The 22,135-nt window shown below is 51.4% G+C and overlaps 2 protein-coding genes across 5 annotated transcripts; one reads left to right on the top strand and one right to left on the bottom strand.

The window, feature by feature from the left end:
* Window positions 1-584: 584 nt before the first annotated feature.
* Window positions 585-14,668, top strand: SH3D21 (SH3 domain containing 21). 2 transcript variants are annotated; one of them, XM_070468396.1, is made up of 16 exons: window positions 585-785; window positions 955-1,031; window positions 1,193-1,256; window positions 1,507-1,625; window positions 1,861-1,951; window positions 2,125-2,180; window positions 2,267-2,312; window positions 2,462-2,562; window positions 2,683-2,769; window positions 2,933-2,975; window positions 12,536-12,629; window positions 12,719-12,771; window positions 12,892-12,968; window positions 13,126-14,135; window positions 14,224-14,287; window positions 14,361-14,668. In XM_070468396.1, exons 1-16 carry the CDS (start codon window positions 650-652, stop codon window positions 14,415-14,417), a joined length of 2,175 nt encoding a protein of 724 aa, XP_070324497.1. In that variant the 5' UTR covers window positions 585-649; the 3' UTR covers window positions 14,418-14,668. The 2 variants fall into 2 exon arrangements, with proteins under 2 accessions (XP_070324497.1, XP_020735879.2); XM_020880220.2 differs by having other exon boundaries at window positions 590-785; window positions 955-1,112.
* A 660-nt stretch (window positions 14,669-15,328) lies between these two features.
* On the bottom strand, window positions 15,329-17,581 carry EVA1B (eva-1 homolog B). 3 transcript variants are annotated; one of them, XM_020880225.2, is made up of 3 exons: window positions 17,494-17,581; window positions 16,332-16,429; window positions 15,329-16,044 (listed from the first exon to the last, which is right to left on the bottom strand). In XM_020880225.2, the coding sequence occupies exons 2-3, from the start codon at window positions 16,396-16,398 to the stop codon at window positions 15,608-15,610; spliced, it is 504 nt and encodes a 167-aa protein (XP_020735884.1). In that variant the 5' UTR covers window positions 16,399-16,429; window positions 17,494-17,581; the 3' UTR covers window positions 15,329-15,607. The 3 variants fall into 3 exon arrangements, with proteins under 3 accessions (XP_020735884.1, XP_020735883.1, XP_070324499.1); XM_020880224.2 differs by lacking the exon at window positions 17,494-17,581 and adding an exon at window positions 16,841-16,947; XM_070468398.1 differs by lacking the exon at window positions 17,494-17,581 and adding an exon at window positions 16,841-16,945 and having other exon boundaries at window positions 16,332-16,543.
* Window positions 17,582-22,135: the final 4,554 nt, after the last annotated feature.

Raw genomic sequence — 22,135 nt, 5'->3', positions numbered from 1 at the left:
AGGGGTCAAGGGGTGTGGGTAACAGGCGTGGCCTTCTGTGTGTTCACCACTAAGCAGGAAGATGATCTGAAAGTTAGCCCGGCCCACCTGGGACTGGCACTAACCTTTGCCAGCTCTGGCCTTGGCTGTAGGAAAGCACGAGCCTTGAAAGCTCCCGAAGTTGCCTTCCTGTCTTCCCCTGAGGAGAATCCTGAGGTGTTTCTTGAAACCAAGCTAGGCCCAGTGGCCTGAAGAAAGGGTTTTTAAGCTCCTCCTCTCCCCTTGAAGGGACCACAGGGATGAATACACCTCCCAAAGAAAGCAGCAATAACTTTGTGCACACTGAGCAACCACCCGCTCCACCCATCCAGGACCCGTCTGAGAGCGGTTGCTGCCTGCTGGGGGCCCCACCCTGGTATGCTGTCTCGACTCCCATGCAGCTAAAAGCCAGGAGAGTGTAAGCCAGGGACGGCTCTGTGCCAATGGCGAGTGGGAGACTCGGCCAAGGCTGGGATAAGGAGGGGAGGTAGCTGGGCAGATAGCTTGTCCGGGAGCTGTGACCCCAGCACTGGCCAGAGGTCCTGGAGTACTTACCCATAGTTGGGGGGCCGAGCCTGCCGATCCGGGCCGCCCCCTCCTACACCCACTCCCTGCACCTGGAGCCCAACCTATGGGCTTGCGTCTCCGCCTCCTTGGCTTCACAATCTCGCGGTTAGTCCCACCCTACCTGGACCCAGTACTCGGCTGCCAACGCTACCACACCATCCTTCCCTGCTCGGCTCCGGAAGGAGCCTCGGAAGCCATGGGTATGTGCAGAGGGTTTGGGGTGGCTTTTCTGCATGGAAATAGCATTAAAGGCCTACACCACTACTCCGCTCTCCCGCTGTCCACACTGGGTCCGGGACTCGCGCCAGGGCCAGTCAGCCCCGGCTGGGCTCTTCTGAACCGCGTGCTCGCGCCGTCCTCCGCCCGCAGAGGTGCTGGTCCTGGCCGGATATCGCGCGCAAAAGGAGGACGAGCTGAGCCTGGCGCCTGGTGACGTGATCCGGCAGGTGCGCAAGGGGCCCGCACGGGGCTGGATGCGTGGAGAGCTGGGGGGCCGCTGTGGCCTCTTCCCGGAGTCCCTGGTGCAGGTGAGGTCGAAGCCGGAGGTCAGGCGGGGGTTCTCTGCGCGCTCCCGAGGTAGCCCCTCTTCCGGTGCGCTCTTTCGCAGGAGATCCCGGAGACTCTCCGCTGCTCGGGGGAGACGCCGAGACCGCGCTGTGCGCGCCGCCGAGGTGAGCGCGGGAGCACGTGGACGCGCGCGCGCAGCCCCCCAGCGCCCGGGTCGTCCCTAACTCGCCTTGAAGGGCGCGGCTCTGGGCGGGGCTGCGCGGCCACCACGCGACCCGTGATTGGTTCTCGAGTACAATGCTCCGCCCTGGGGTGGGGCCTGGGCGCACAAGGGTTCGAGCGCGTCCCGCCCCTCCCCCAGCTCCGCGGTCTGGAGCGCGAGACTCAAGCTGCTTCACTCTCGTCCGACACCAGGTCGCTCAGTCAAATTTCTGGGCCCCCGAAGATGGTGCAAGGCAAACTTCAACTACACCCCGGAGCAGGCGGACGAGCTGCAGTTGCAAGCTGGGGAGATTGTGGAAGTGATAAAGGAGGTGAGGGGATGAGGTGATGAGAGGGGTTTGAGGGGAGACGATGGAATCTGAGTGAGGAGACATGGGTGCAGTGAGGTTGTGGGTGATGGAATCGATGAGTGGCACAGAAGTGGGAAAGTGAGGGAGCAAGGGAGGAGGGGGTCATCGGGCAGAATCGGGGTGAATCAGGGTTTAAGATTGCTAGGGAGACGCTTGGGGCAGAACCAGATGACCCTGCGTCCTCTCGCCTTCCCAGATTGAGGACGGCTGGTGGCTGGGGAAGAAGAATGGGCAGCTGGGAGCCTTCCCATCCAACTTTGTGGAGTTGCTGGACAGTGGGCCCCCAAGTGAGACCTGGACCCTGTGACCCCATGAACCCCTGTGACCAGAATACAATCGTCAGTGACCTGCCCCAGTGGCCTGAACCTGTGATCTGCACATCTTGCCCTATGACCCCTTTGACCTCTCCCATGACCTCAACTGAGTTAGCACCCTCCCTAACCTCACTATCCCCCACCAGGCCTTGGCAATCGAGACATCCCTTCAATCATCCTTGGTCCCCAGCGGCCTCAGAAGGTAAACTGGGTGGAGTGGGCAAAGAGGTGGTGAGTGCCTCTTAGGGGGTTGGAGGCTCAGCTTGGTCCTTCCCCTGCCCCCACTAGCTGAGCAGCCTGACCTATGACAGCCCTCCAGACTACCTGCAGACAGGTGAGCACTCTGCCAAAGGGTCCCTCAAAATCCTCTTCCCCAAGCCCCTGTGACTTGGGGGAGGGGGTGCTCAGGTAGGCTGATGGAGGAGGGAGCCTGTGACTTGGTTGGGGAGGGGACTTGGCTTCAGTGAACTGAATCCCCCTCAGTCTCCTACCCCGAGACCTACAGGGTCATGTTTGACTACCATCCTGAGGCCCCAGACGAGTTGGCGCTTCGGAGGGGTGATGAGGTGAAAGTACTGAGGAAGGTGTGCAAGGCACAGGGCAAGGGAGGGCACAGGGGATGGGGGATGTTGAGAAGGGTGGGCGTAGGGAAGGAAGGAGCTGGGGGGTCTGGCTCACCTCCCCACGACCTCTTGCTCTCCCAGGTCACAGAGGATAAGGGCTGGTGGGAAGGAGAGTCTCAAGGCAGAAGAGGACTTTTCCCGGATAACTTTGTGCTCCCACCACCCCCAGTGAGTTCGGAGCCAGGCACGCTGGTGGCAAGGGGCAGGCTACTCTGGACAAAGTTGAGGGTGGCGGTACTCACTGGACACAGCTGGAGGGCCGCCCACAAGTGAGGGTGGGCCTAGAAGTGTGAGGGCTCCTCTTCCGATTCTGACACTTCTTTCTGCGTAGGTCAAGAAGCTGGTCCCACGGAAAGTGGTATCTCAGGAATCAGGTGGGTGCCCAGGATTGCCAGGAAGCCTGGGATTGGGGAGCGATCTGTGGGAGGTCCACAGTCCAGGTGCTCACAGACACCCATAGCTTCCCAGTGGCCAGTGCACGCCCTTAGGAGGTACCTCCCCGTGGGTTAAAGGCCTGGCAGGAAGGTCTGGTGGGTCAGTGTTAGGACTGTGTCACTTCGTGTGTGTTACTATGTTCTGTTCCTCTGTCTTGAGCATGTGGCTATCATTCTCATCAATGACTGTGTTTACATTTGTTTCATTTTGTGAGGAAATGTATGGATCGGTATATCTGGGTCTTTGAGACTTTGTGTTAACATATCTATCAAGTGAGTGAGAGAATAGCTCTGTTTATGTGTCAGTATATCTGTGGGATGTGTGTTTATGTTTTAATATAATGCACACAGTCCAAAAATATATGTAACGTACGTGTTTTAAAACTTAACAACGAACACCCGTGGTTGGTCACCGAAACCCAAGGACTAGAACTGCCAGTGGTTTCTGTACTTCTCTTTTCCTTCTGCTCCTCTCCCCACATCAGAGGTAACCACTAACCACTATCCTGAATTTTGAATAATTCCCCGGAGTTTTTAGGTGTATTCACTTATGTTATGTGCCTAAACGAGGTATCATTTAATATAGTTTTGTTTTGAGTTGTATAAAAATGGTATCATATATGTATGGTTTTCTTGTTTCCAGTCAACATTATGTTTCTAAGATTCACATCCATGTTGTGTGTAGATGTAGTTTATTTTTCTTTTCTTTTAAAATATCTATTTATTTATTTGGCTATGCCAGGTCTTTGTTGAGGCACTCAGGATCTTCGGTTTTCGTTGTAGCTTGCAGGATCTTTTAGTTCCGGCATGCAAACTCTTAGTTGCGGCAGGTGGGATCTAATTCCCTGACCAAGGATTGAACCTTGGCCCCCTGCTTTGGGAGCGCAGAGTCTTAGCCACGGGACCACTAGGGAAGTCCCTGTAGTTCATTTGTTTTTCTGTGTTGTTTACTATTCCTTGAAGGAATTTCCACAATTTACCTGGTCTATTCCTGTTTAGACATTGTCACTGTGTTTTCACTCTTAAAAATGGTGCAGCCATAAACACTAAGATGTGTCTGTCTCCGTGTGCAGCTGTGTTTCTCCACAATATGCAGTGGCGCTGCTAGATAATAGGGTATGTGAATATTCAACTTTTATGAGGTAAAGTCATATAGGTCTCCAAAGGATTTGTACACCTCACTCCACCATTGGTCTATGAGAGCATACTGATCCACACCCTCTTAAACGCTTGCTGTTATCAGATTTCATTATTTTTGTGAATCTGGCACAAAGCAGCGTCTCATTGTGGACTTTTTGCATTTCCCTGGTTAGTGACAGCTGTTGAGCTCTTTATATATTCTGATTATGGGATGTACATGTTATAGATAGTTTTAGTTTATGGCTTTTTTTTAATGAATAGAAGTTGTAAATTAAAGCTTTTTTTTAAGTATAGGTGATTTACAGTATTGTATTTGTTTCACATGTACAACATAGTGATTCAAAATTTTTACCTCTTATACCAATATATTGGCTATATTTTACAATAATAATAAATCCTTGAAGTGAAGTGAAAGTCGCTCAGTTGTGTCTGACTCTTTGCGACACCATGGACTATACAGTCCATGGAATTCTCTAGGCCAGAGTACTGGAGTGGGATCCTTCCAGTATTCCCTTCTCCCAGAAGATTCCCTTCTCCAGGGGATCTTCCCAAACCCAGAAATCGAACCCAGGTCTCCTACAGTGCAGGCGGATTCTTTACCAACTGAGCTATCAGGGAAGCCCAATAAATCCTCACAGCTATTCAATAATAAATTCTTAGAGCTTATTTATCTATATGTCATCTTTAAAAATTAGATTCCTCTCATGAATGATACATGATATTTGTCTTTCTCTGTCTTCACTTAGCATGATAATCTCTAGGTACATCCATGTTGCTGCAAGTAGCATTATTTTGTTCTTTTTTATGGCTGAGTAATATTCCATTGTATATATATACCACATCTTCTTATCCATTCCTCCTCTGTAAACAGACATTTAGGTTGCTAGGAGTAATTTTAATGCAAACATATCAATCTTATCTTTAATGATTAGTAGGTGTTTTTCTTGTCTAAGAAATTCCTTCATGCCTGAAGTTCAGAAAGACAGTCATTTATATTTTCTTTAAAACTTGTAAAGGGTTTCTTTTCATTTTTAATGCTTTTATCTATGAGCATTGATTTTAGTGAGTGATCCAATTATACTTTTTTCCTTATAGACTATCACTTGTTCTAGCACTATATATTATTTCTGCATGTGAATTTTATTGTGTTTTTTTGAAAATTAGATATCCCTTTTATGCCTGGACTATAGAAATACAGATTTTTGTATATTGATTTTATAGCCAGCCATGGTACTGATAATTTTAGTAATTTATCTGTAAGTCCTTACTACTTTTCTATGAAGACAGTCATTTCATCTGTGAGTAATGACAGTTTGGCTCTACCTTTTCACTCCTTACAACCTTGTAAATTTCATTTTCTTATTATACTTTAGTGGCTAGGATTGTAGTACAATACTGAATAGAAATAGTAATGCTGAACATCATTACTGTGTTCCTGATTTTAAATGAAATGCTTCAAACTTTTTCCCTTTCACAATGATATCTGATGCTTAGATCTTTTGTACGTGTGTTTTTGTCTGATTAAGGAAGATCCTTTCTATTTCTTTTACTTGGAATTTTTATCAAAAGTGGGTATCAAATTTTCTCATTGTTTATGTGAATCTTCTGAAATGATTAAATGGGTTTTTTTCTTTAATCTGTCAGTGTAAAGATGTTTGTAGGATTTTCTAATACTGAGTCACCCTTATATTCTAGGGATGAATTCATATTGGTCATGGTTTATTATTTTTTTATATGCTATTGGGATACTGTCTCAGTTTTTTTTTTCCCCTTCAGATTTTTGCATTTATTTTTCCTGTCTTCATCTGATAATCAGTAATATACTGGCCCCTGAGTGAGTTAAGGAATATACTTTTTAAAACAGATTATTTATATTTGGCTGCACTGGGTCTTCATTGCAGCACATGAGCCCTTTGTTGCTGTGTGTGGGTTTTCTCTAGTGGCGAGCAAGGGTTACTCTCTCGATGTGGTGTATGGGCTTCTCATTGCAGTGGCTTCTCTTGTTGCAGAGCGCAGGCTCCAGAGCGCAGGCTCAGTAGTTGGGGCACACGGGCCTAGTTGTCCCACGGCATGTGGGATCTTCCCAGGCCAGGACTTGAACCCCTGTCCCCTGCATTAGCAGGCAGATTCTTAACCACTGGACCACAAAGGAAATCCCACGGAATATACTTTTTGAGTTTTTTAAATATCTTTTAGATCTTACATAAGATGGGAATCATCTTTCTTTGAAAGCTGATAAAATTTGCTTGTAGATTCATCTGGTCCTGTTTTATTCTGTTATGGGAAGATTTTAAACTACTTCAGTTTCTTTATAGTTATAAGCAAGTCTGGCTTCTGGCTAAAATTCTTTTTTTCTTTTTCTTTTTTCTTCCCTTCCCCAGCTTCTGGCTTAAAGGAACAGAAATAGCTCACATTTTCAGAAGTTGGAAATCCACAGTCAGGATGTTGACATGGTCATGTTCTCTGTGAAGGATCTGGGGGAAGAATCTTCCCTTGCTGCTTCTTAGCTTCTGGCAGTCTTTGGCTTGTAGGCGCATCGCTCCGTTCTCTGTCTCTGTCTTCATGACGTCTTCTGCCCTCTGTGTCTCTGTCCAAACTTCCCTCTTCTAATAAGGATACCAGCCACTGGGTTAGGGTCCACCCTAACCTAGTATGACCTCCTCGTAACTTTATTACATCTAGCAAAGAGGACTTTGCTTTGGAATTCAGAGGGAGAAGAAACCTCACACCTTAGGAGACTTACACAAGTAGCCTTCTGTCTCCTGCTTCCTGGGTAACCATGGCTGACCAAAAATCTCATGAAAATCCTTGAATCAGTTCTAGTGAGTTATGTGTTCAGATTACCCATTTAATCAATGTTTTCTAATCATTTGTATAATGTTGTTTATAATATTCTCTTATAATCTTTTTAATCTCATCTGTATCTGTAGTTACAGTCTTTTCTTCATTTCTAATAATGTTTATTTTTTCCTCTTTTCTTATTCAATCTCTTATTACTATATTCTTATTAAGTCTCCTGTTAACAATATTCAAATACTTAAAAAAAAATTCTAACCATTTTTAAGTGTACAATATGTTAACTATATGCACATTGTTTTGCAAAAGAGCTCTAGAAATCACCTTTGTTTTTTAACTCTAGTTTGTGATTATTTTCCTTGGTGGTAAATTTGATGAGTTTAGACTATATTAATCATAATTATTTTATAATATTTTTCAATGATTCTTTTCTTTTTCTTCATATTTCACTTTTTTCATTTTCTTGGAAATTGCACACTTTATATTTTTCATTTTAGTGATTGCTCTTGAAATTTACCAGGTATATTTAACTTTACAAGTCTGAATTCAAAGTCTTAAACTTTCTCCTGAGCAAAACCTCCAACTATTGTTTTTAATTATTTCTCCTTTCAGTTCTGTAAGTGTTTGTTTTATGTATATTTGAGGCTCTGTTTTTAGGCACATATACATTTGTAATTATTATCTCTTCTTGGTGTATTCACCTGCTTATCATTATAACAGCTCCCTCTTTGTCTTCAGTAATTTTTCTTGTCTTAAAGTTTGTCCTGTCTGATATTAATATTTTGGTACTATTATGGTTACTATTCATGTGATATGTCTTCCTCCAACCTTTTATTGTCAACCTATTTGTGTCTTTGAATCTGTTGTCCACAGTATATAGTTGGATCTTGTTTTTTTAATTCAGTCTGACATTCTCTGCCTTTAAGTTGGGGTGTTTAGGTCAGGAGTTAGCAAATTATGGTTTATGGGCCAAATCTAGCCTGTCATCTTTTTGGGGGGACAGGGGTGAACAGCTTTACCAAGATATATTCATGAACAATTCACTCCTTTAAGTAAACAATTCAGTGGTGATTAGTATAGTTATAGTTGTGGAACATCACACAATCAATTTTAGAACATTTTCATCACCCACTGTACTTTAAAAGAAGTTATTTATACATTTGACTGTGTTGGGTCTTAGTTCTGGGATGTAGGATCTTTGATCTTTGTTATAGCATGTGGATCTTTAGTTGCACCTACAACTCTTAATTGCAGCATGTAGGATCTCATTCCATGACCAGGGATCAAACCCAGGCTCCTTGCATTGGGTGTGCGGAGTTTTAATGCTTGGACTATGAGGGAGGTTCCACCCGCTATACTGTTTATCCATTATCCCACCAGTTTCCCCATTCTCCTCTCCCCATCCCAATCAACCACTAATCTACTTTGTCTTGATGGATCTGCCTACATTTCATATACATGATATGTATCATATATACATGATATATATGATACATACACATGATAATATACATATATTATATGATATATGGTCTTTCTAATGGGCTTCTTTCACCTAGAATAATATTTTCAAGTTTCATCCATTTTGTAGTATGTGTTGTACTTCATTCCTTTTTATTGCCCAATAATATTTTTTTAAAAAATATTTATTTTTATTTATTTTTTGGCTGCCCAAGGTCTTAGTCGTGGCACACAGGATATTTTAGTTGCAGCATATGGGATCTAGTTCCCTGACCAGGAATCAAACCTGGGCCCCCTGCACTGACAGGTAGATTCTTATCCACTGTGCCACCAGGGAAGGCGTGGCTATGAACTTTTGTGTACAATATTTTATGTGGATATGCTTCCATTTCTCTTGGGTATATACCAATGAAAGACATCCTTCAAAGATCCCTTGGAGAAGGGAATGGCAACCTGCTCCAGTATTCTTGCCTGGAGAATTCCATGGACAGAGGAGCCGGGTGGGCTACAGTCCATGGAGTCACAAAGAGCTGGACACAACTGAGCAACTCTCACACACACACACACACACACACACATGATCTATCTTTAACTTTGAGAACTGGCAGGCTGTTTTCCAAAGTGACTGCACCATTTAATATTCCTGCTGATAGTGTATGAGGGCTCCAGTTTTTCCGCATTCATCCCAATACTTATCTGTCTTTTGATTGTAACCATCCTAGTGGGTGTGAAATGCTCTCATTGTGGTCTTGCTTTGCATTTCTCTGAAAGCTAATGATGTTGAGTGTCTTTTCCTGTTTATTGGCTACATGTATACCTTCTTTTGAAGAAATGGTCCTTTGCCCAATTTTTAGTTGGGTTGGCTTTTTACTATTGAGTTGTAGGAGCTCTTTGTATTTTCTAGATAAAAGTCTCATCATATATGATTTGCAAGTATTTCCCCCCATTCTTTGGGTTGACGTTTCACTTTCTTGATGGTGTTCTTTGATACACAAAAGTTTAAAATGTTTATGAAGTCACACCTACCCATTTTTCCTTTGGTTGCTGTGCTTTGGGTGTCATAGCAGTGAAACCAATGCCAAATCCAAAGTTGCACACCATATTGATTAAGTTCTCTTCATCCATGGCAGTGAAGCTGCTGACCCTTCTCTGTCCCACCCTGTAGAACGGCCACATGGACCAAGGCAGCAGGAACTGGGGGAAGGAAGGGAGCAGGCAAGACACCATCAGGCACAAATGCTTCTCAGATTATTTTACACCTTTGGTCAGTATCCAAGCGCTGAAATGGTGGTTTGTCACTTTTAATCCAGCTTTATAGTTGCTGTGTGGGGAGAGGGTTTATCTACCACCTACCTCACTCAGCCATAGTCAAACCCCGCTTCTGTTACCTGTTCCTTTTAACACTGTTGTCAAATTTTCACTCCTTGTCTCATTCTACTTCTGGTTTACTAATTCTAGCTTTTATCTAGGTTTGATCTGCTGTTTAACCTATACACTTCATTTCACAAATGCTATTTTTCATTGCTAGTAGTTCAGAATTCTTTTTTTCTCTCCCCGAAAAACCTGCTTGTTTATGGCTAATGGTCCTTTTTTTGCATGCTCGTCCTTTATTTCTTCAGATATATTATGCATAGCTGTGCTGTGTTCCCTTCCTGACACTTCCAGCATCTGCTGTGTGTTGAGTCTGCTGCCTCCTGCTCTCAGTGGCCTGCCCTCTCGCGTGTTTTAGGATCTTTGTTTATGATCCCTATCTGTGGGAGTCTGGCATGCCTCCGTAGGGGAAGAACTTCCAAAGAAGACTTGCTTTTACCCCTGCCAGTAGCCAGAGGGCGCCAACCACCAGCGACCACTGCAGTCCTCCGGAAGAAAGGGGTGCTAGGTTCTCGCTGCTCTGTGGCTGCCGCGGTGGGCCTGTGATGAGCCGAGGGAGCAATACCTGGGGTACCTGCTCCTCCTCACAGCTCCCAGGCTCTGTAGCCACAAAGTAGGGCTGCCCTCTCACTTCCTTTCTGGCCCCAGTTCCTCCCTTTTTTGTGGATTTCTCCTACTTCTTGTATGTCCTGCTGCTGCTGCTGCTAAGTCGCTTCAGTCGTGCCCGACTCTGTGCGACCCCACAGTCGGCAGCCCACCAGGCTCCCCCGTCCCTGAGATTCTCCAGGCAGGAACACTGGAGTGGGTTGCCACTGCCTTCTCTGCTTGTATGTCCAGTGATGCCTTGAAATTGTATCGAAAAGCAGGATATAATTGCTCTCTAGTGGGAGGGTCCCACAGAACACCTAACCAGCCACACTACAAGAAGCTGGAGTCAGGATTTACATTTCCCGAGCATTTGACTGTATGCCAGCCACTAAGTACCTCACATGGGTCAAGTCACTCAGACCTCACAGCAACCCTGCAGGATGGGTATTCTTGTTGTCCATGTTTTATGGGTGAGGACATGGGGCACAGAAAGGTTAAGTTACCGGCCAGGTTCCCATCCATCTGGCAAGTAATCGAGCAGGAATTCCAAGCCCACTGTCTGGCTGTAGGAGCCATGCCCTCGCCCACCGTGACCCATAACTGGGGGATTCTGTTTGTATCTGGGTGTGAGACCATGTGTGTGAGTCAGCTTCAGCATGCGTGCACATGCCCAGGTGGCTGTTTCTGTAGCTGTGGAGATGAATGTCACTTGTACGACTGCCTTCAGGTGCTCACTGACATCACCTTCATTGATCACCCCATTTAAAATTATACACCCACCCTACTTATTCTTCCTCAGTACGACTAATAAATCTCTGTGTGTGTGTGCTAAGTTGCTTCAGTTGTGTCCAACTCTCTGCGACCTTATGGGCTACAGCCCACCAGGCTCCTCTGTCTTCTCCTCTGTCTTCTTCCTGGCTTCTCCAGGCAAGGATTCTGGAGCCCTCCTCCAGGGGATCTTTCAGGCCCAGGGATCAAACCTGCATTTCTTTCATCTGCATTGGCAGGTGGGTTCTTTACCATTAATACCACCTGGGAAGCCCAATAAATATCTAATGCACTACATAGTTTACTTTCTAAAAAATATCGATTTGTTTGGCTGTATCCAGTCTTAGTTGCAGCATGTGAGATCTTCCGCTGCAGCACACGGGCTCCAGAGTGCAGGCTCAGTAGTGGTGCTGTGGGATCTTAGTTCCTCAACCAGGGATCGAACCTGTGTCCCCTGCCTTGCAAGGTGGATTCTTAAGCACTGGACCACCAGGGAAGTTCCCATAGTCTACTGCTTTTGTTTGTGTTGGCTTTTCCAGTAGAACACGGGCCCTCTCTGGCTGTCGTGGGGCAAGCACACCGTAGGCAGGGTGGGTGCAGCCCGTGCCCAGGTTGGAGACTGCTGCAGTAGTTCCCTTGAAGATAGTGTGACTTGATCTAGAGAGCTTAGTCGTGGAGGTGAGGATGTGTGGCTGGATTCAGGATGTGTTTAGGACAGACAGGACTTACTGATGGCTTGTGTGTGTGGCATAAAGGAATAAAGGCGTCAGGGAGGACGCCTCACTTTGTCATCTGAGTGAGTGGGCAAGTGGGTGAGATGGGGAACACTGGGAAAGGGGCAGATTCTGAAGACAAGGAGGTTGAGAAGCCAGAGGTTAGCTCTGCTAAGTGTGTGACGCTAAGGGGAAATACTGCGAGGGCCATCGGGTATGAGTCTGGAGTCCAGGGAAGAGGAAGGAGCTAGAGATGAAAATCTGGCAGTTGTTGGCTCATTGATGATAATTAGACTCATAAGACTGGATGAGGTCTCTTAGGGAGTAGACACGATAGAGAAGACAGAGGAGGGAGTATGGACTGGACGCGGGGTGGTTGTTGCCGTGGTCCAGGAAGCCGAAGAGTCTGAACCAGCACTAAGCTGAGTACAAGTCGTAGAAAAGCATGGATTAAAAATTGGTGGGATTTGGAGCCATCTCCCCACAAAGCCTTCCCTGACAACTCTTTGGGGTGCTCCTGTGGTCAGTGTCCCCAGAGCTCCCAGGAGCCGGTCAAATATGATTCATCTCCTGTCACTAGTACCCTGGGCACAGAACAGGACAGGGTCAGTGACTCTTAGATGAAAGGAATGAGTGAGTGTACAAATGTCCCTCTCCTCCTAGCTTCTGTTAAGGAACCCAAAAAGATGATGCCCAAAACAGTCCTCCCTACAGTCAAGAAGCTGATGACAGCTCCCAGTGAGCCCAGCAAAACCAAGTAAGGAGCAGGGTAGGGGGAAGGAGGGTACAAGAGATGCTGCTCCCTGCCCCCACCCCCGGGTCTGATGGGGACCCGGGATGTTTCAGGCCATCTTGGACACCCAGCGGAGACAGTCAGAAGCGCCCCTCCCGAAACTCCAGTAAGTCTCATTGCCTCCCTGCAGTGGGGTGAGGCCTGGGGTGGTTGTGCTAAGGGGACAGAGATGGGGAGAGGCTTGGAGTCCAAGAAGGCCTGGATTCTTGAGGGTCTGCTCTCACAGGCTCCAACAGCAGTTTCCAGCCTGGCAGAAAGCGATCCAAGACACAGGCTTCCCAGCAACGCCCTGCAGCCAGTCAGGTGAGAGGCTCGAGGCCTGGGAGAGCAGAGGTCCTAGACGGAGTCTGGTTCCCAGGGGTGTGGCGTGCGAGGGTGAAGGATCCAAGGCTGAGGGGAACCAGACTCAGACCATCAAGGTACCCATCCCTTGGCTGAGTCCGCATCCCCATCACTACAGGATGAAAAGCAGAGGCGCCTTACAAAGGGCCCTCGTGTGAATACAACCCCAATTCTGAACAAGACCACCAGCCCAGAGAAGACACCAACTCTGGATAGGGCCCCCAGACCAGAGAAGACCCCACCTCCAGATAAGACCCCCAGTCCAGAGAAGACTCTGTCTCCAGATAAGTCCCCTAACTCAGAGAAGACCCCACCTCCAGTTAAGACCCCCAGTCCAGAGAAGACTCTGTCTCCAGATAAGTCCCCTAACCCAGAAAAGACTCCACCTTCAGAAAAGAACCCCACTCCAGAGGAAACCCTAATTCCAGAGAAGGTCCCTACCCTTGAGGAGACCCCAACCCTGGAGGACAACACCCCCAGTCCAGACAGGGCCCTTTCTGGGCATGAGGCCCAGGTCCCAGAAGTCCTACTTGAAGATGAGGCTTTTGGTCCAAAGATGGCCCCTCCGGGGGATGAGGCCCCCACCCTAAGAAAGGTCTTGACCCCGGAGCCTGTGCTCTCTGAAGAGGCCTCCGCTGGAGACAACAGTCAGTTCCATCACTTCTCTCCGGAGGAAGACCCCCCGCCAAACGCCAGGTCTCTTGAGGCCAGTGAGGCTCAATCTCAAGAGGAGGTGCACACACCAGAGGAGCCCTCCCTCGGCTTGGTGAAACAGCCCCTGGAGAGGAGGGCCAGCTCCCCTCTCCAGTCCAAGTCCAACGCCAAGTCAGGGTCCGCGCCTGCCCTTGAGAAGGGCCCCCCTCAGGAAGAGCTGACGACCCTCCCGGAGGAGGCACCACCGAAGGCTGAGACTACCCTCAAAGAGCAGGAGTCTCCCAAAGAAGGGGTGCCCTCCAAAGAGGTAACCCCTGCCCAGCAGAATGCGGAGCCCCAAACGCCCCCTACCCTGCACTCCTCGGTCCCGCCAAATCTCACAGACCGCAGAAGCGACGGAGACGACATGTTGAGGATAAAGGACCAGGTGGAGGCTTTGAGGAGGTCGCTGGAGCAGATGGGGGTGCAGCTGGAGTAAGTGGGGGAGAGGAGCGGGGAGGCGAGGGTGCGGGCTCTAGGCTTGCCCTGCCCACCCCTTCCCCTGGGTCTCCCGCATCCGCAGAAAGAAACTGATGGACATCTCGGAGGAGCTGAAGAGCGAGCGGGAGAAGCGCCTACTGCTGGAGGTGGGTGGGGTGCGGGTCTCAGGCCGGGCGGGGGCGGGCGGCGGGCCCTCCCCTGACGCCCTGTCCCCACCAGGTTCAGATGAAGCAGAGGACCCGGGACTTCATCCACGCGCAGACTCAGACGCACTGAGGGTGGGCCCGGGAGGGACTGTGGCGGGACCTGGAGCGAAGTCAGGCTCCGGCCACCCACGTCCTTGCACACGTCTTCGGAAAACACCGGAAAGTAAACTGCCGAGTACGCGCGCCACGCCTCCCTGGTCCGTGCGGGGCGGGGCTTGCGCGGTGGGGCGGGGCTGGCGCTCGCGTTCTCCGCCGGCCGCATTCCTGGCAGTCGCTAGCGGGCACATCTGGCCAACATGTGGCTCCCATTACCGTTCCCAAGGCCTGTGCACGGCTATTTTTATCCACCGGATGGCGGGGGATGGGGAGGGTGTCTCCTTCGGACGCCAGCCCTCCCCCCCCCCCCCCCCACGCTGGAGAAATGGCAGGCTGAAGGGGCCCTGGAGGGTTTGGGGATCTGCCCGCGGGCCGGATTCCGGAATCCAGCTGTGCGCCAGGGGAGGGGCCAGGCCGGCCTGCTCTCCAGCCCAGACCCCTCCCAGCTGGTCTCGCTGCCCTTTCAGAGGGACTCATAGGAATTCAGTGACGGACACGAACTCCACGGCCCAGCTCAGGCACACTTGGTTACACGGGGTAATAGCACCTTAGCGTCAAGGTCAGGGTCCCGAGGCCTTGTGTGCATGTGTGTGTGTGTGATTGAAATGATGCATAAGCCCAAGGCATTTGTAGAGACAGGGGCGACCTGTACCCAGTCGTTTCCCGGTAAGGAATGCACCTTAAGGAATGCGGCTGATAGGTGTGCGTGCGTCTGTGGGTGCAGCAGGCGTGTGTTTTTGCCATGTGTGAACTGAATGGAAGCCTGTGTGCCGAGGTGTGAGTTGCATGGAAGGAGGTGGGCAGCCTGGTAGAGGGGTCTCAATCCTGGGTTCCCCTACATGGCAAGAGCCTAGGGGTTATTAGAAGCAAAGGTAACAGATTGAGTCACTGAAAATGCAGCTTTCATTGGTCACGTCACCTCTTAACTGTCCCCCGGAGAGGGGAAGGGGACCCTGCGTCCTACCCTACCCCCAGGGCCTTCTGGCTGGACTAGGGAAGGGTGTCTCCCAGAGGGCCAGAATCCAGGCCTGATAGCACCAGGGGAGCCGTGGGGGCGGGGCCTCCATAGCACCGTGGGCAGGGGCAGTCCAAAGGTCCTGGGGCAGCTCCGAGCCCCTACGCATGTCCTGGACGCTGAGCACTTCGCAGCGCGAGTGGGGCCGGTCAGTAGTAGTGCATACGGCCCAGGGTGCCCGTGCCCGTGGGGCTGGGCCCCAGGGTGCCGGTGCCCAGCAGGTCCGGCTGGCCGGTGCGCCAGATCTCTCGCAGAATCCGTTCCCGTTCCTCCAGCCGCTGGGCCCGCTCCAGCTCCTCCGCAGAGGTGAAGACGTTGACGCTCAGGGGCCCGTCTGGCTCCGCGGACAGCTCGGGGCCCGGCAGCGTATCGTCGGGGCCCAGCCGCGTCACTGTGTCCTCCTCGTCGTCGTCCTCCTCATCATCCTCGGCTTCCAGGGTGCTGCTGCGGGGGTCCCGGCGCGGGGCGGGGCCCCGGGGCCGCGGGCGGGGTGCACAGGAGATGCTGATGACTAGCAGGCACAGGGTGAGGAGCAGCCCAAAGCAGACGCCCAGCACGAAGTAGAGGCCGAAGCTCTCGGGGTTAGCTGGGGGTCAGAGGGCAGAAGTCATGGAGGGGCCCTGATGCGTGGGTGTCACCCCATCTCGAAAAGACTCCAGGTTCTAAGTTGGGGGGCAAAGACAGCACCCCCTATTTGAAGGACCTTAGTAGCCTCCATTGGGCAGTCGGGGGAGTGAGGATGGGGGTGGGTGGGAGTAGGTGACAGGTTAAGCAGGGGAGGGGGGTTATAATCAGGGGCAGAGGAGGGGAAGGAAGGGGTGGAGGGGGGCCTGATGGGGCGGGGAGGGTCCGTGTCCCGGGGTCTGCCCTCACCGCGGATGTGCGCGTAGGCCGCCAGGCTGTTGCTGAGCAACTCCATGTCCCTTCGCGGGGCATCCATGTTTCTCTGGGGGCGCAGCTCCCCTGTCAGCCTGCGAGGTCAGCAAGGTCAGAACCTTCGCCCTCTCTAGAGCCGACCCTGCCGACTCGCTTCTTCCTCGGGGCAGCTCCGCTCCCTGGAAGGGCAGTCCCAGCCAGGTTCCACCCTGGAGAGAGCGGATTCCTAATTTCCTTGCACACTTGGGCCCTGGCTGGGGGTGTCCTTCCCCCGGGCGCGGACGCCCCAAGAACCTGAGGGACCGGGGAGTGAGCCGCAGGAGGCTCCGCCCCCTGGTGGGGTCCCCCAAAGAAGCCCGCTTTCGCCGTCCGGGAAGCGCGATGGAGGAGGGAGACGCGGGCGCCTTCCCACTCCCTGGGCGGGCTCCGCGAAGGGAAGCCGCCTCCCTCTCCCATCCCGCCCGCCCCGTGGGGATCCCCCGGCCCGGAGGCCCGGGCTCACTCACCGCCAGCGCCCCGCTCCCCTGCTGCCCGGCCCCGGCGCGTCCGGCGGCCGCAGACACCCGGGGCCCGGCCGCTCCCGCCCCGTCCGGTCCCGGTCGCCCGCCCGCCTGTCCGCCCGGCTCGGCTACCAGGCCGCAGCAGCGCGGGCCGGACTCAGGCTGATGGATCGGCCGGCGGAAAGTTTCCTCCGAGGAAAGAGGAGGGACGGGGCGGGGCGGGGCAGGGGAGGCGGGGAGGAAAAGGGCCGGGAGAGGAAGGGGAGAGGAGGGTGAAGTGTGGGGGGGGAGCCTGAGGGGCCGTCTGCTCCCCCACAGGAAACCGCTGGGGAGGCGGGTTGCAGGGACCAGCCCCGAGGCTGCTAATAACAATAATAATGAGGATGGGGTTCTGCTGAGGTGTCAGGCAATGGGCTAAATCCTTTACAATATTTTTTTTCCCGTTTAATCCTAACCCTATAACGTGGGGACCATCCCCGGTTGAGGGATAAGTCAGCTGAGTCATGGAGAGACCTAATAGCTTTACCCCAGTGGTCAGGATTTGAACCCACAGTTCTTTGACCCTGGGCTCTTAACCCATCCCCTAAACCTTGCTCGTCCTCCCTGGAGGCCCCCTCACCCAGGGGAGACTGCCCCTTTCCCCAGTTAAGATGCCAGACCTCTCTCAGACGCTCTGCCACAATGTCCAGGGCGGGGACTCTCCACCCCTCCTCCCAGAGCCCCCTCCACGAGTGTGTCCAGCTGGCCCAGCTCCGGTCGTGCAGGGTTAATGAATGTTGGACTCTGGCTTCAAGCCAGACCCAGGCCAGCCTTGCAGAGCCCAGCCTGGGGCTTCTGCTGGCCCCTATGCCCTTCTGCCACCGGAGCACAGGGCAGAGGTGTGTTTGGCTCTGGGCTAAACCTGCTGGTGCATGTGCGTGCATTTCCACCCAGGCTCAGGGCTTGTGCCTGCAACATGTGTGTGATCAGCATGCGGCCAGGTCTTCTTCCTGCCCAGACTCCCAGGCCCCCCCCTTTCGGGCCCCCCTTCCTGTGCTGGGCCTGGGGTGAGGGGGAGGCCTTCTTGGCAGGAGCCTTAGAGAGGAGGAGGGAAGGAAGGGGGGAGAGGAAATTGCAGACATAGCTGAAGGCACAGCCTGAGGCCTTGGGGCCAGTGACCCCCCTTTCTGTCCAGGCTGGAGACCCCCCGCTCCCAGTCCTGAGTCTGGGTTCAAGCAGAGGGCAGATCTGGTTGGGAAAAGAACTAGGATGACTACCATGGGGAGGGGAAGGGGGCTCTTGGTGTCTCTGTGACTGTTTAGTCTGTTCTGTGAGTGTGTGTGGAGGTGTGTCTGCCCATGTTTGTATATTTGTGTCTATTTCTGTGTTCTATCTGCCTGAGCACTTTGGTGAGGTTGAGTATGTCTGTGTATCAGTCCATTCAGCCGCTGGTCAGCAAACGCTAATTGGTCTGCTTAGCACTTCCTAGTAATAGGGTTCAGCAGTAAACAGCACGGATGCAAATCTTGGCTCTCTAGGAGCTGACACTAAGGTGGAGAGACAAACAATACATGGGGAAGATGATCCTGGGTGCTGCTGAGTGCTCAGAGGGTGATGGAGTGGGGCAGTGTGATGAAGAACATCAGCTCTCGCACGTGCCGTAGGGAAGAGACTTGAATCCTGAAGAAGGGGCACCTAAGCTGAGATCTGCAGGAGGGTGTCGGGCAAGAAAAAGGCTGAGGGCCCCTGAGGTAGGAGTGTCTGGCTTCACCTGGCTCCCAGGGGGGACAGGGGAGGGTGATGGGGTGATTGTGAAGGGGCTGGCAGGCCTGCTGAGGCGCTTGGATGTTATTCCAAGTTGTGATGGGGCCCCTAGGTTCCATCAGAGAGTGTCATGGTTCCGTGATGCACTTTGGAGAGGTCCCGGGGGTGAGCGGGGCTGGGGGAGGGGGGGAGCTCCGGGTAGGAAAGGGGCTGCAGGACAAGAACGGAAAGAGGGGGAGCCGCGTGCTGGCTGGCAGCCATCCAGGCCAGCAGTGGCTGAGGGCTTGGACCAGGGGCGCTGGTGGAGGTGAGCCAGGCTCAGACGCTGATGGGGGTGGCAGCAGGCTCTCTGCACTTCACGAGGACATGAGGGAAGCAAGAATGGAGGACCGCTGCTTGGGTTGGGCCCGAGCACCTCAGGAAAGCTCAGGTGGGGAGCACGATGTAGGGAATTCAAGTTCCATTTCAGGTGGTTGATTTGAGAGGTCCATAAGAATCTGGGTGGAGCCATCAGACACACAGGCGCGGCCCAGAGGAGTCTGGTCGGCCTGGGTGTGTGTTTGAGAGTCCTCAATGCACAGGATGGATTGAACACCCTGGGAGTGGCTGAGGTTGCCCAAGGGACAGGAGAGGAAAGAGCTCTGGATGCTGCATTTCGGGTCTCCTGCAGGAGATGGCAGTCCGTGAGGGGGGAGGAAGACCTGACCAGGCGAGGGTGTGATCAGCCGTGTTAAATTGGGCTGCGAGGGTAAGGTGAGGCTGGAACCCAACCCCTGGCTGCGGGTTTCCTTGGGTTGCACTGACATGTTCAGTGCCTGCCGTCCGTGGGAGTGTCGGTGTGCGGCGGGTATGTGGGTATGGCCAAACCTGAGTGTGTGTTGGTTTGTATGGCACACACCTGTGCTCCATGTGGGTCTGTGTGTATGCCTGTCTGAGTGGGGGCTGTGAGATGTTGGATGTTTGTATTAAGCTGTTGACTTGCATCTGTGCTATGCAGATCTCTGGGTATCGCTACGTACAGACGAAGGTGTGTCTGTGTTTGGGTTGGCGTGTGACTTGTGTGCGTGGGTCAGGTGTGGCTCAGCCCTGGGGAAGCAGGTGGCCATGTTAGAGCAGAGAAGGAGTTGAGATGGTGGCTGGTCCCTCAATGAGAGGTACCCAGAAGGCTGCTTTTTCCAGGGGGTCGGGGGGAGGCACGTGGCCAAGCCAGGCCAGAGGTAGGAGAAGTGGCGGGCTTGCCCAGAGGGTTCAGAGAAGCTGGGAGCTGCTCCTCAAGGCCCTGGGAGAGGTGCCTGAAGCCTTTGGCCCATGTGGTCCCCTGATACCATCCCCCTGCCCTCCTGGCCACCTGCCTATCTGCTTTTCCGCCTGCCTCTGCCCACCCGCCAGCCTGTCTGTAGGTCTGCCCAGGCACCTGCTTCCTGGTCATGCTGGCTAGGATCTCTGTGTATCTGTCACCTGCCTGCCTGGCTTGCATCCCACTTCTCCACCTGCTGATTTTCTCCCTGTCTGTCAGCCTATGGCTGACCTGCTGCCTGCCCACCTGCCTGTTTGATAGCTGCCTTTCTGTCCTGTCTGCCTGTGAGACTAAACATTTGTCACCTTGGGAGGCACAGAGTGTTCCTAAGATGACACACAGGAAAGACAGGTATTAAGGGCTGGTCATTACTTTGCCAATAAAGGTCTGTCTAGTCAAAGCTATGGTTTTTCCAGTGGTCATGTATGGATGTGAGAGTTGGACCATAAAGAAAGCTGAGGGCTCAGGAACTGATGCCTTTGAAGTGTGCTGTTGGAGAAGACTCTTGAGAGTCTCTTGGACTGCAAGGAGATCCAACTAGTCAATCCTTAAGGAAATCAATCCTGAATATTCATTGGAAATACTGATGCTGAAGCTCCAATACTTTGGCCACCTGATGTGAAGAACTGACTCATTTGAAAAGACCCTGATGCTGGGAAAGATTGAGGGCAAGAGGAAAAGGTGATGAGAGAGATTGAGGTGGACTCGATGGACATGAGCTTGAGCAAGCTCCAGGAGTTGGTGATGGACAGGGAGGCCTGGTGTGCTGCAGTCCATGGAGTCACAAAGAGTCGGACACGACTGAGCAACTGGACTGAACTGAAGGGGTGATCAGAAGGCTGAGAGATTCAGAGCCTCTGGGAGGGCCCTTGGGAAGCCTGGCATGTTCAGGGCCCAAGGCAAAACCTGACTCTGCCTCCTTCTCCAGTGGCCCAGGTTGGGGCCAGGCCTGGCTGCTCTGCTCCTGACATCAGGGCCTCACCCCACCGGGGCTTCGAGGGCTGGCCTAGCTCTTGGGTGGAGGGAAGAAGGGGACTCACTTAAGGCCTCCTAAGACCTGTCTAGCCCTCTGAATGGCCCCTCAGCACCCGGGACAGCTGCTGGGAAGAGGAACTGTGCAAGTCTGGGATGTGAGTCATCACGGGTAGGGATGTTGAGTATCCTTTAGGTATCTGGCGCCCTGCTAAGCATTGTGCTCGTCTCAACCCTTCAGATCCTCTCACCAACCCTGTGTGACTTGTAATGTGACCTCCATTCTTTAAATTCATCTTTATCGGGGTATAGTTATTTTACAATGTTGTATTAGTTTCTTGCTGTGAAACTAACAGCAAAGTGAATCAGTCATAAGTATACATTTGTGACTCCCATTTTACAGAGAAGGAAAGTGAGGCTTGGAGGGGTCAAGTGGCCTGTGTACAGTCACAGGAATGGAAATTAACGGGGCCTGGATTTGAACTTCAGATCCATGTTCCCTACCAGTCTTCCACATGGCAGTTCTAGGCCATGGTTCTCTGCATCTGTCAGACCCAAAGCTGCCTTTTCATGACATTTTCTTTTTTATTGTTTTGGCTGCATCAGGCCTTAGTTGTAGCATGCGGAATCCATTGTTGTGGTGCAGGGGGCATCTCTCTAGTCACAGCACGTGGGCTCCAGGGCAGATGGGCCCCACAGCACGCAGTGTGTGGGCTCTGGAGTGTGGGCTCAGCTGCTCCACAGCATGGGAGATCTTAGTTCCCCAACCAGGAATTGAACCAGCATCCCCTGCGTTGGAAGGTGGATTCTAAACAACTGGATCACCGGGGAAGTCCCCATATTTTCTATTGCTTCTTTTGTGTTCTGGAAATGAAATTTATGGCTAATATACCCAGCTCTAATTAAAATCAATATATAATTAAATCAAAATTAATATATAATTAAATCACATTATATGATTAAATTAATATAGATAAGATAGTTTACATATGTACATATATTCTTGTCCTGTAATATATATAAAAGAAATAAAGGGTAATTTTGTATATTTGTGAACTGGTTAATTCCCAGGAAGGTGACAGCTAAAGGTGCAGATCTGAGATAGTGTCAATGTCTGAAATGGTGGTAAACTCTTGGTTAACTTCTGAACAAAAAGTACACATTTCTTCCACTTTACACAGTAGTTGCCTTCCCAGAAAATTTAGTGTATATTATGGATACACAAGTCTTCTGTGTTTATGTATAAAATGGTGTTAGATTCTTGGCTCCGGTAATTATAAACACATTTC

This window comes from Odocoileus virginianus, chromosome 5 (assembly GCF_023699985.2).
Source record: "Odocoileus virginianus isolate 20LAN1187 ecotype Illinois chromosome 5, Ovbor_1.2, whole genome shotgun sequence".
NCBI classification, from domain to species: Eukaryota; Metazoa; Chordata; class Mammalia; order Artiodactyla; family Cervidae; genus Odocoileus; species Odocoileus virginianus.
Note: the sequence above shows the minus strand (reverse complement) of the source record. Positions and strands in the feature narration are given on the sequence as shown.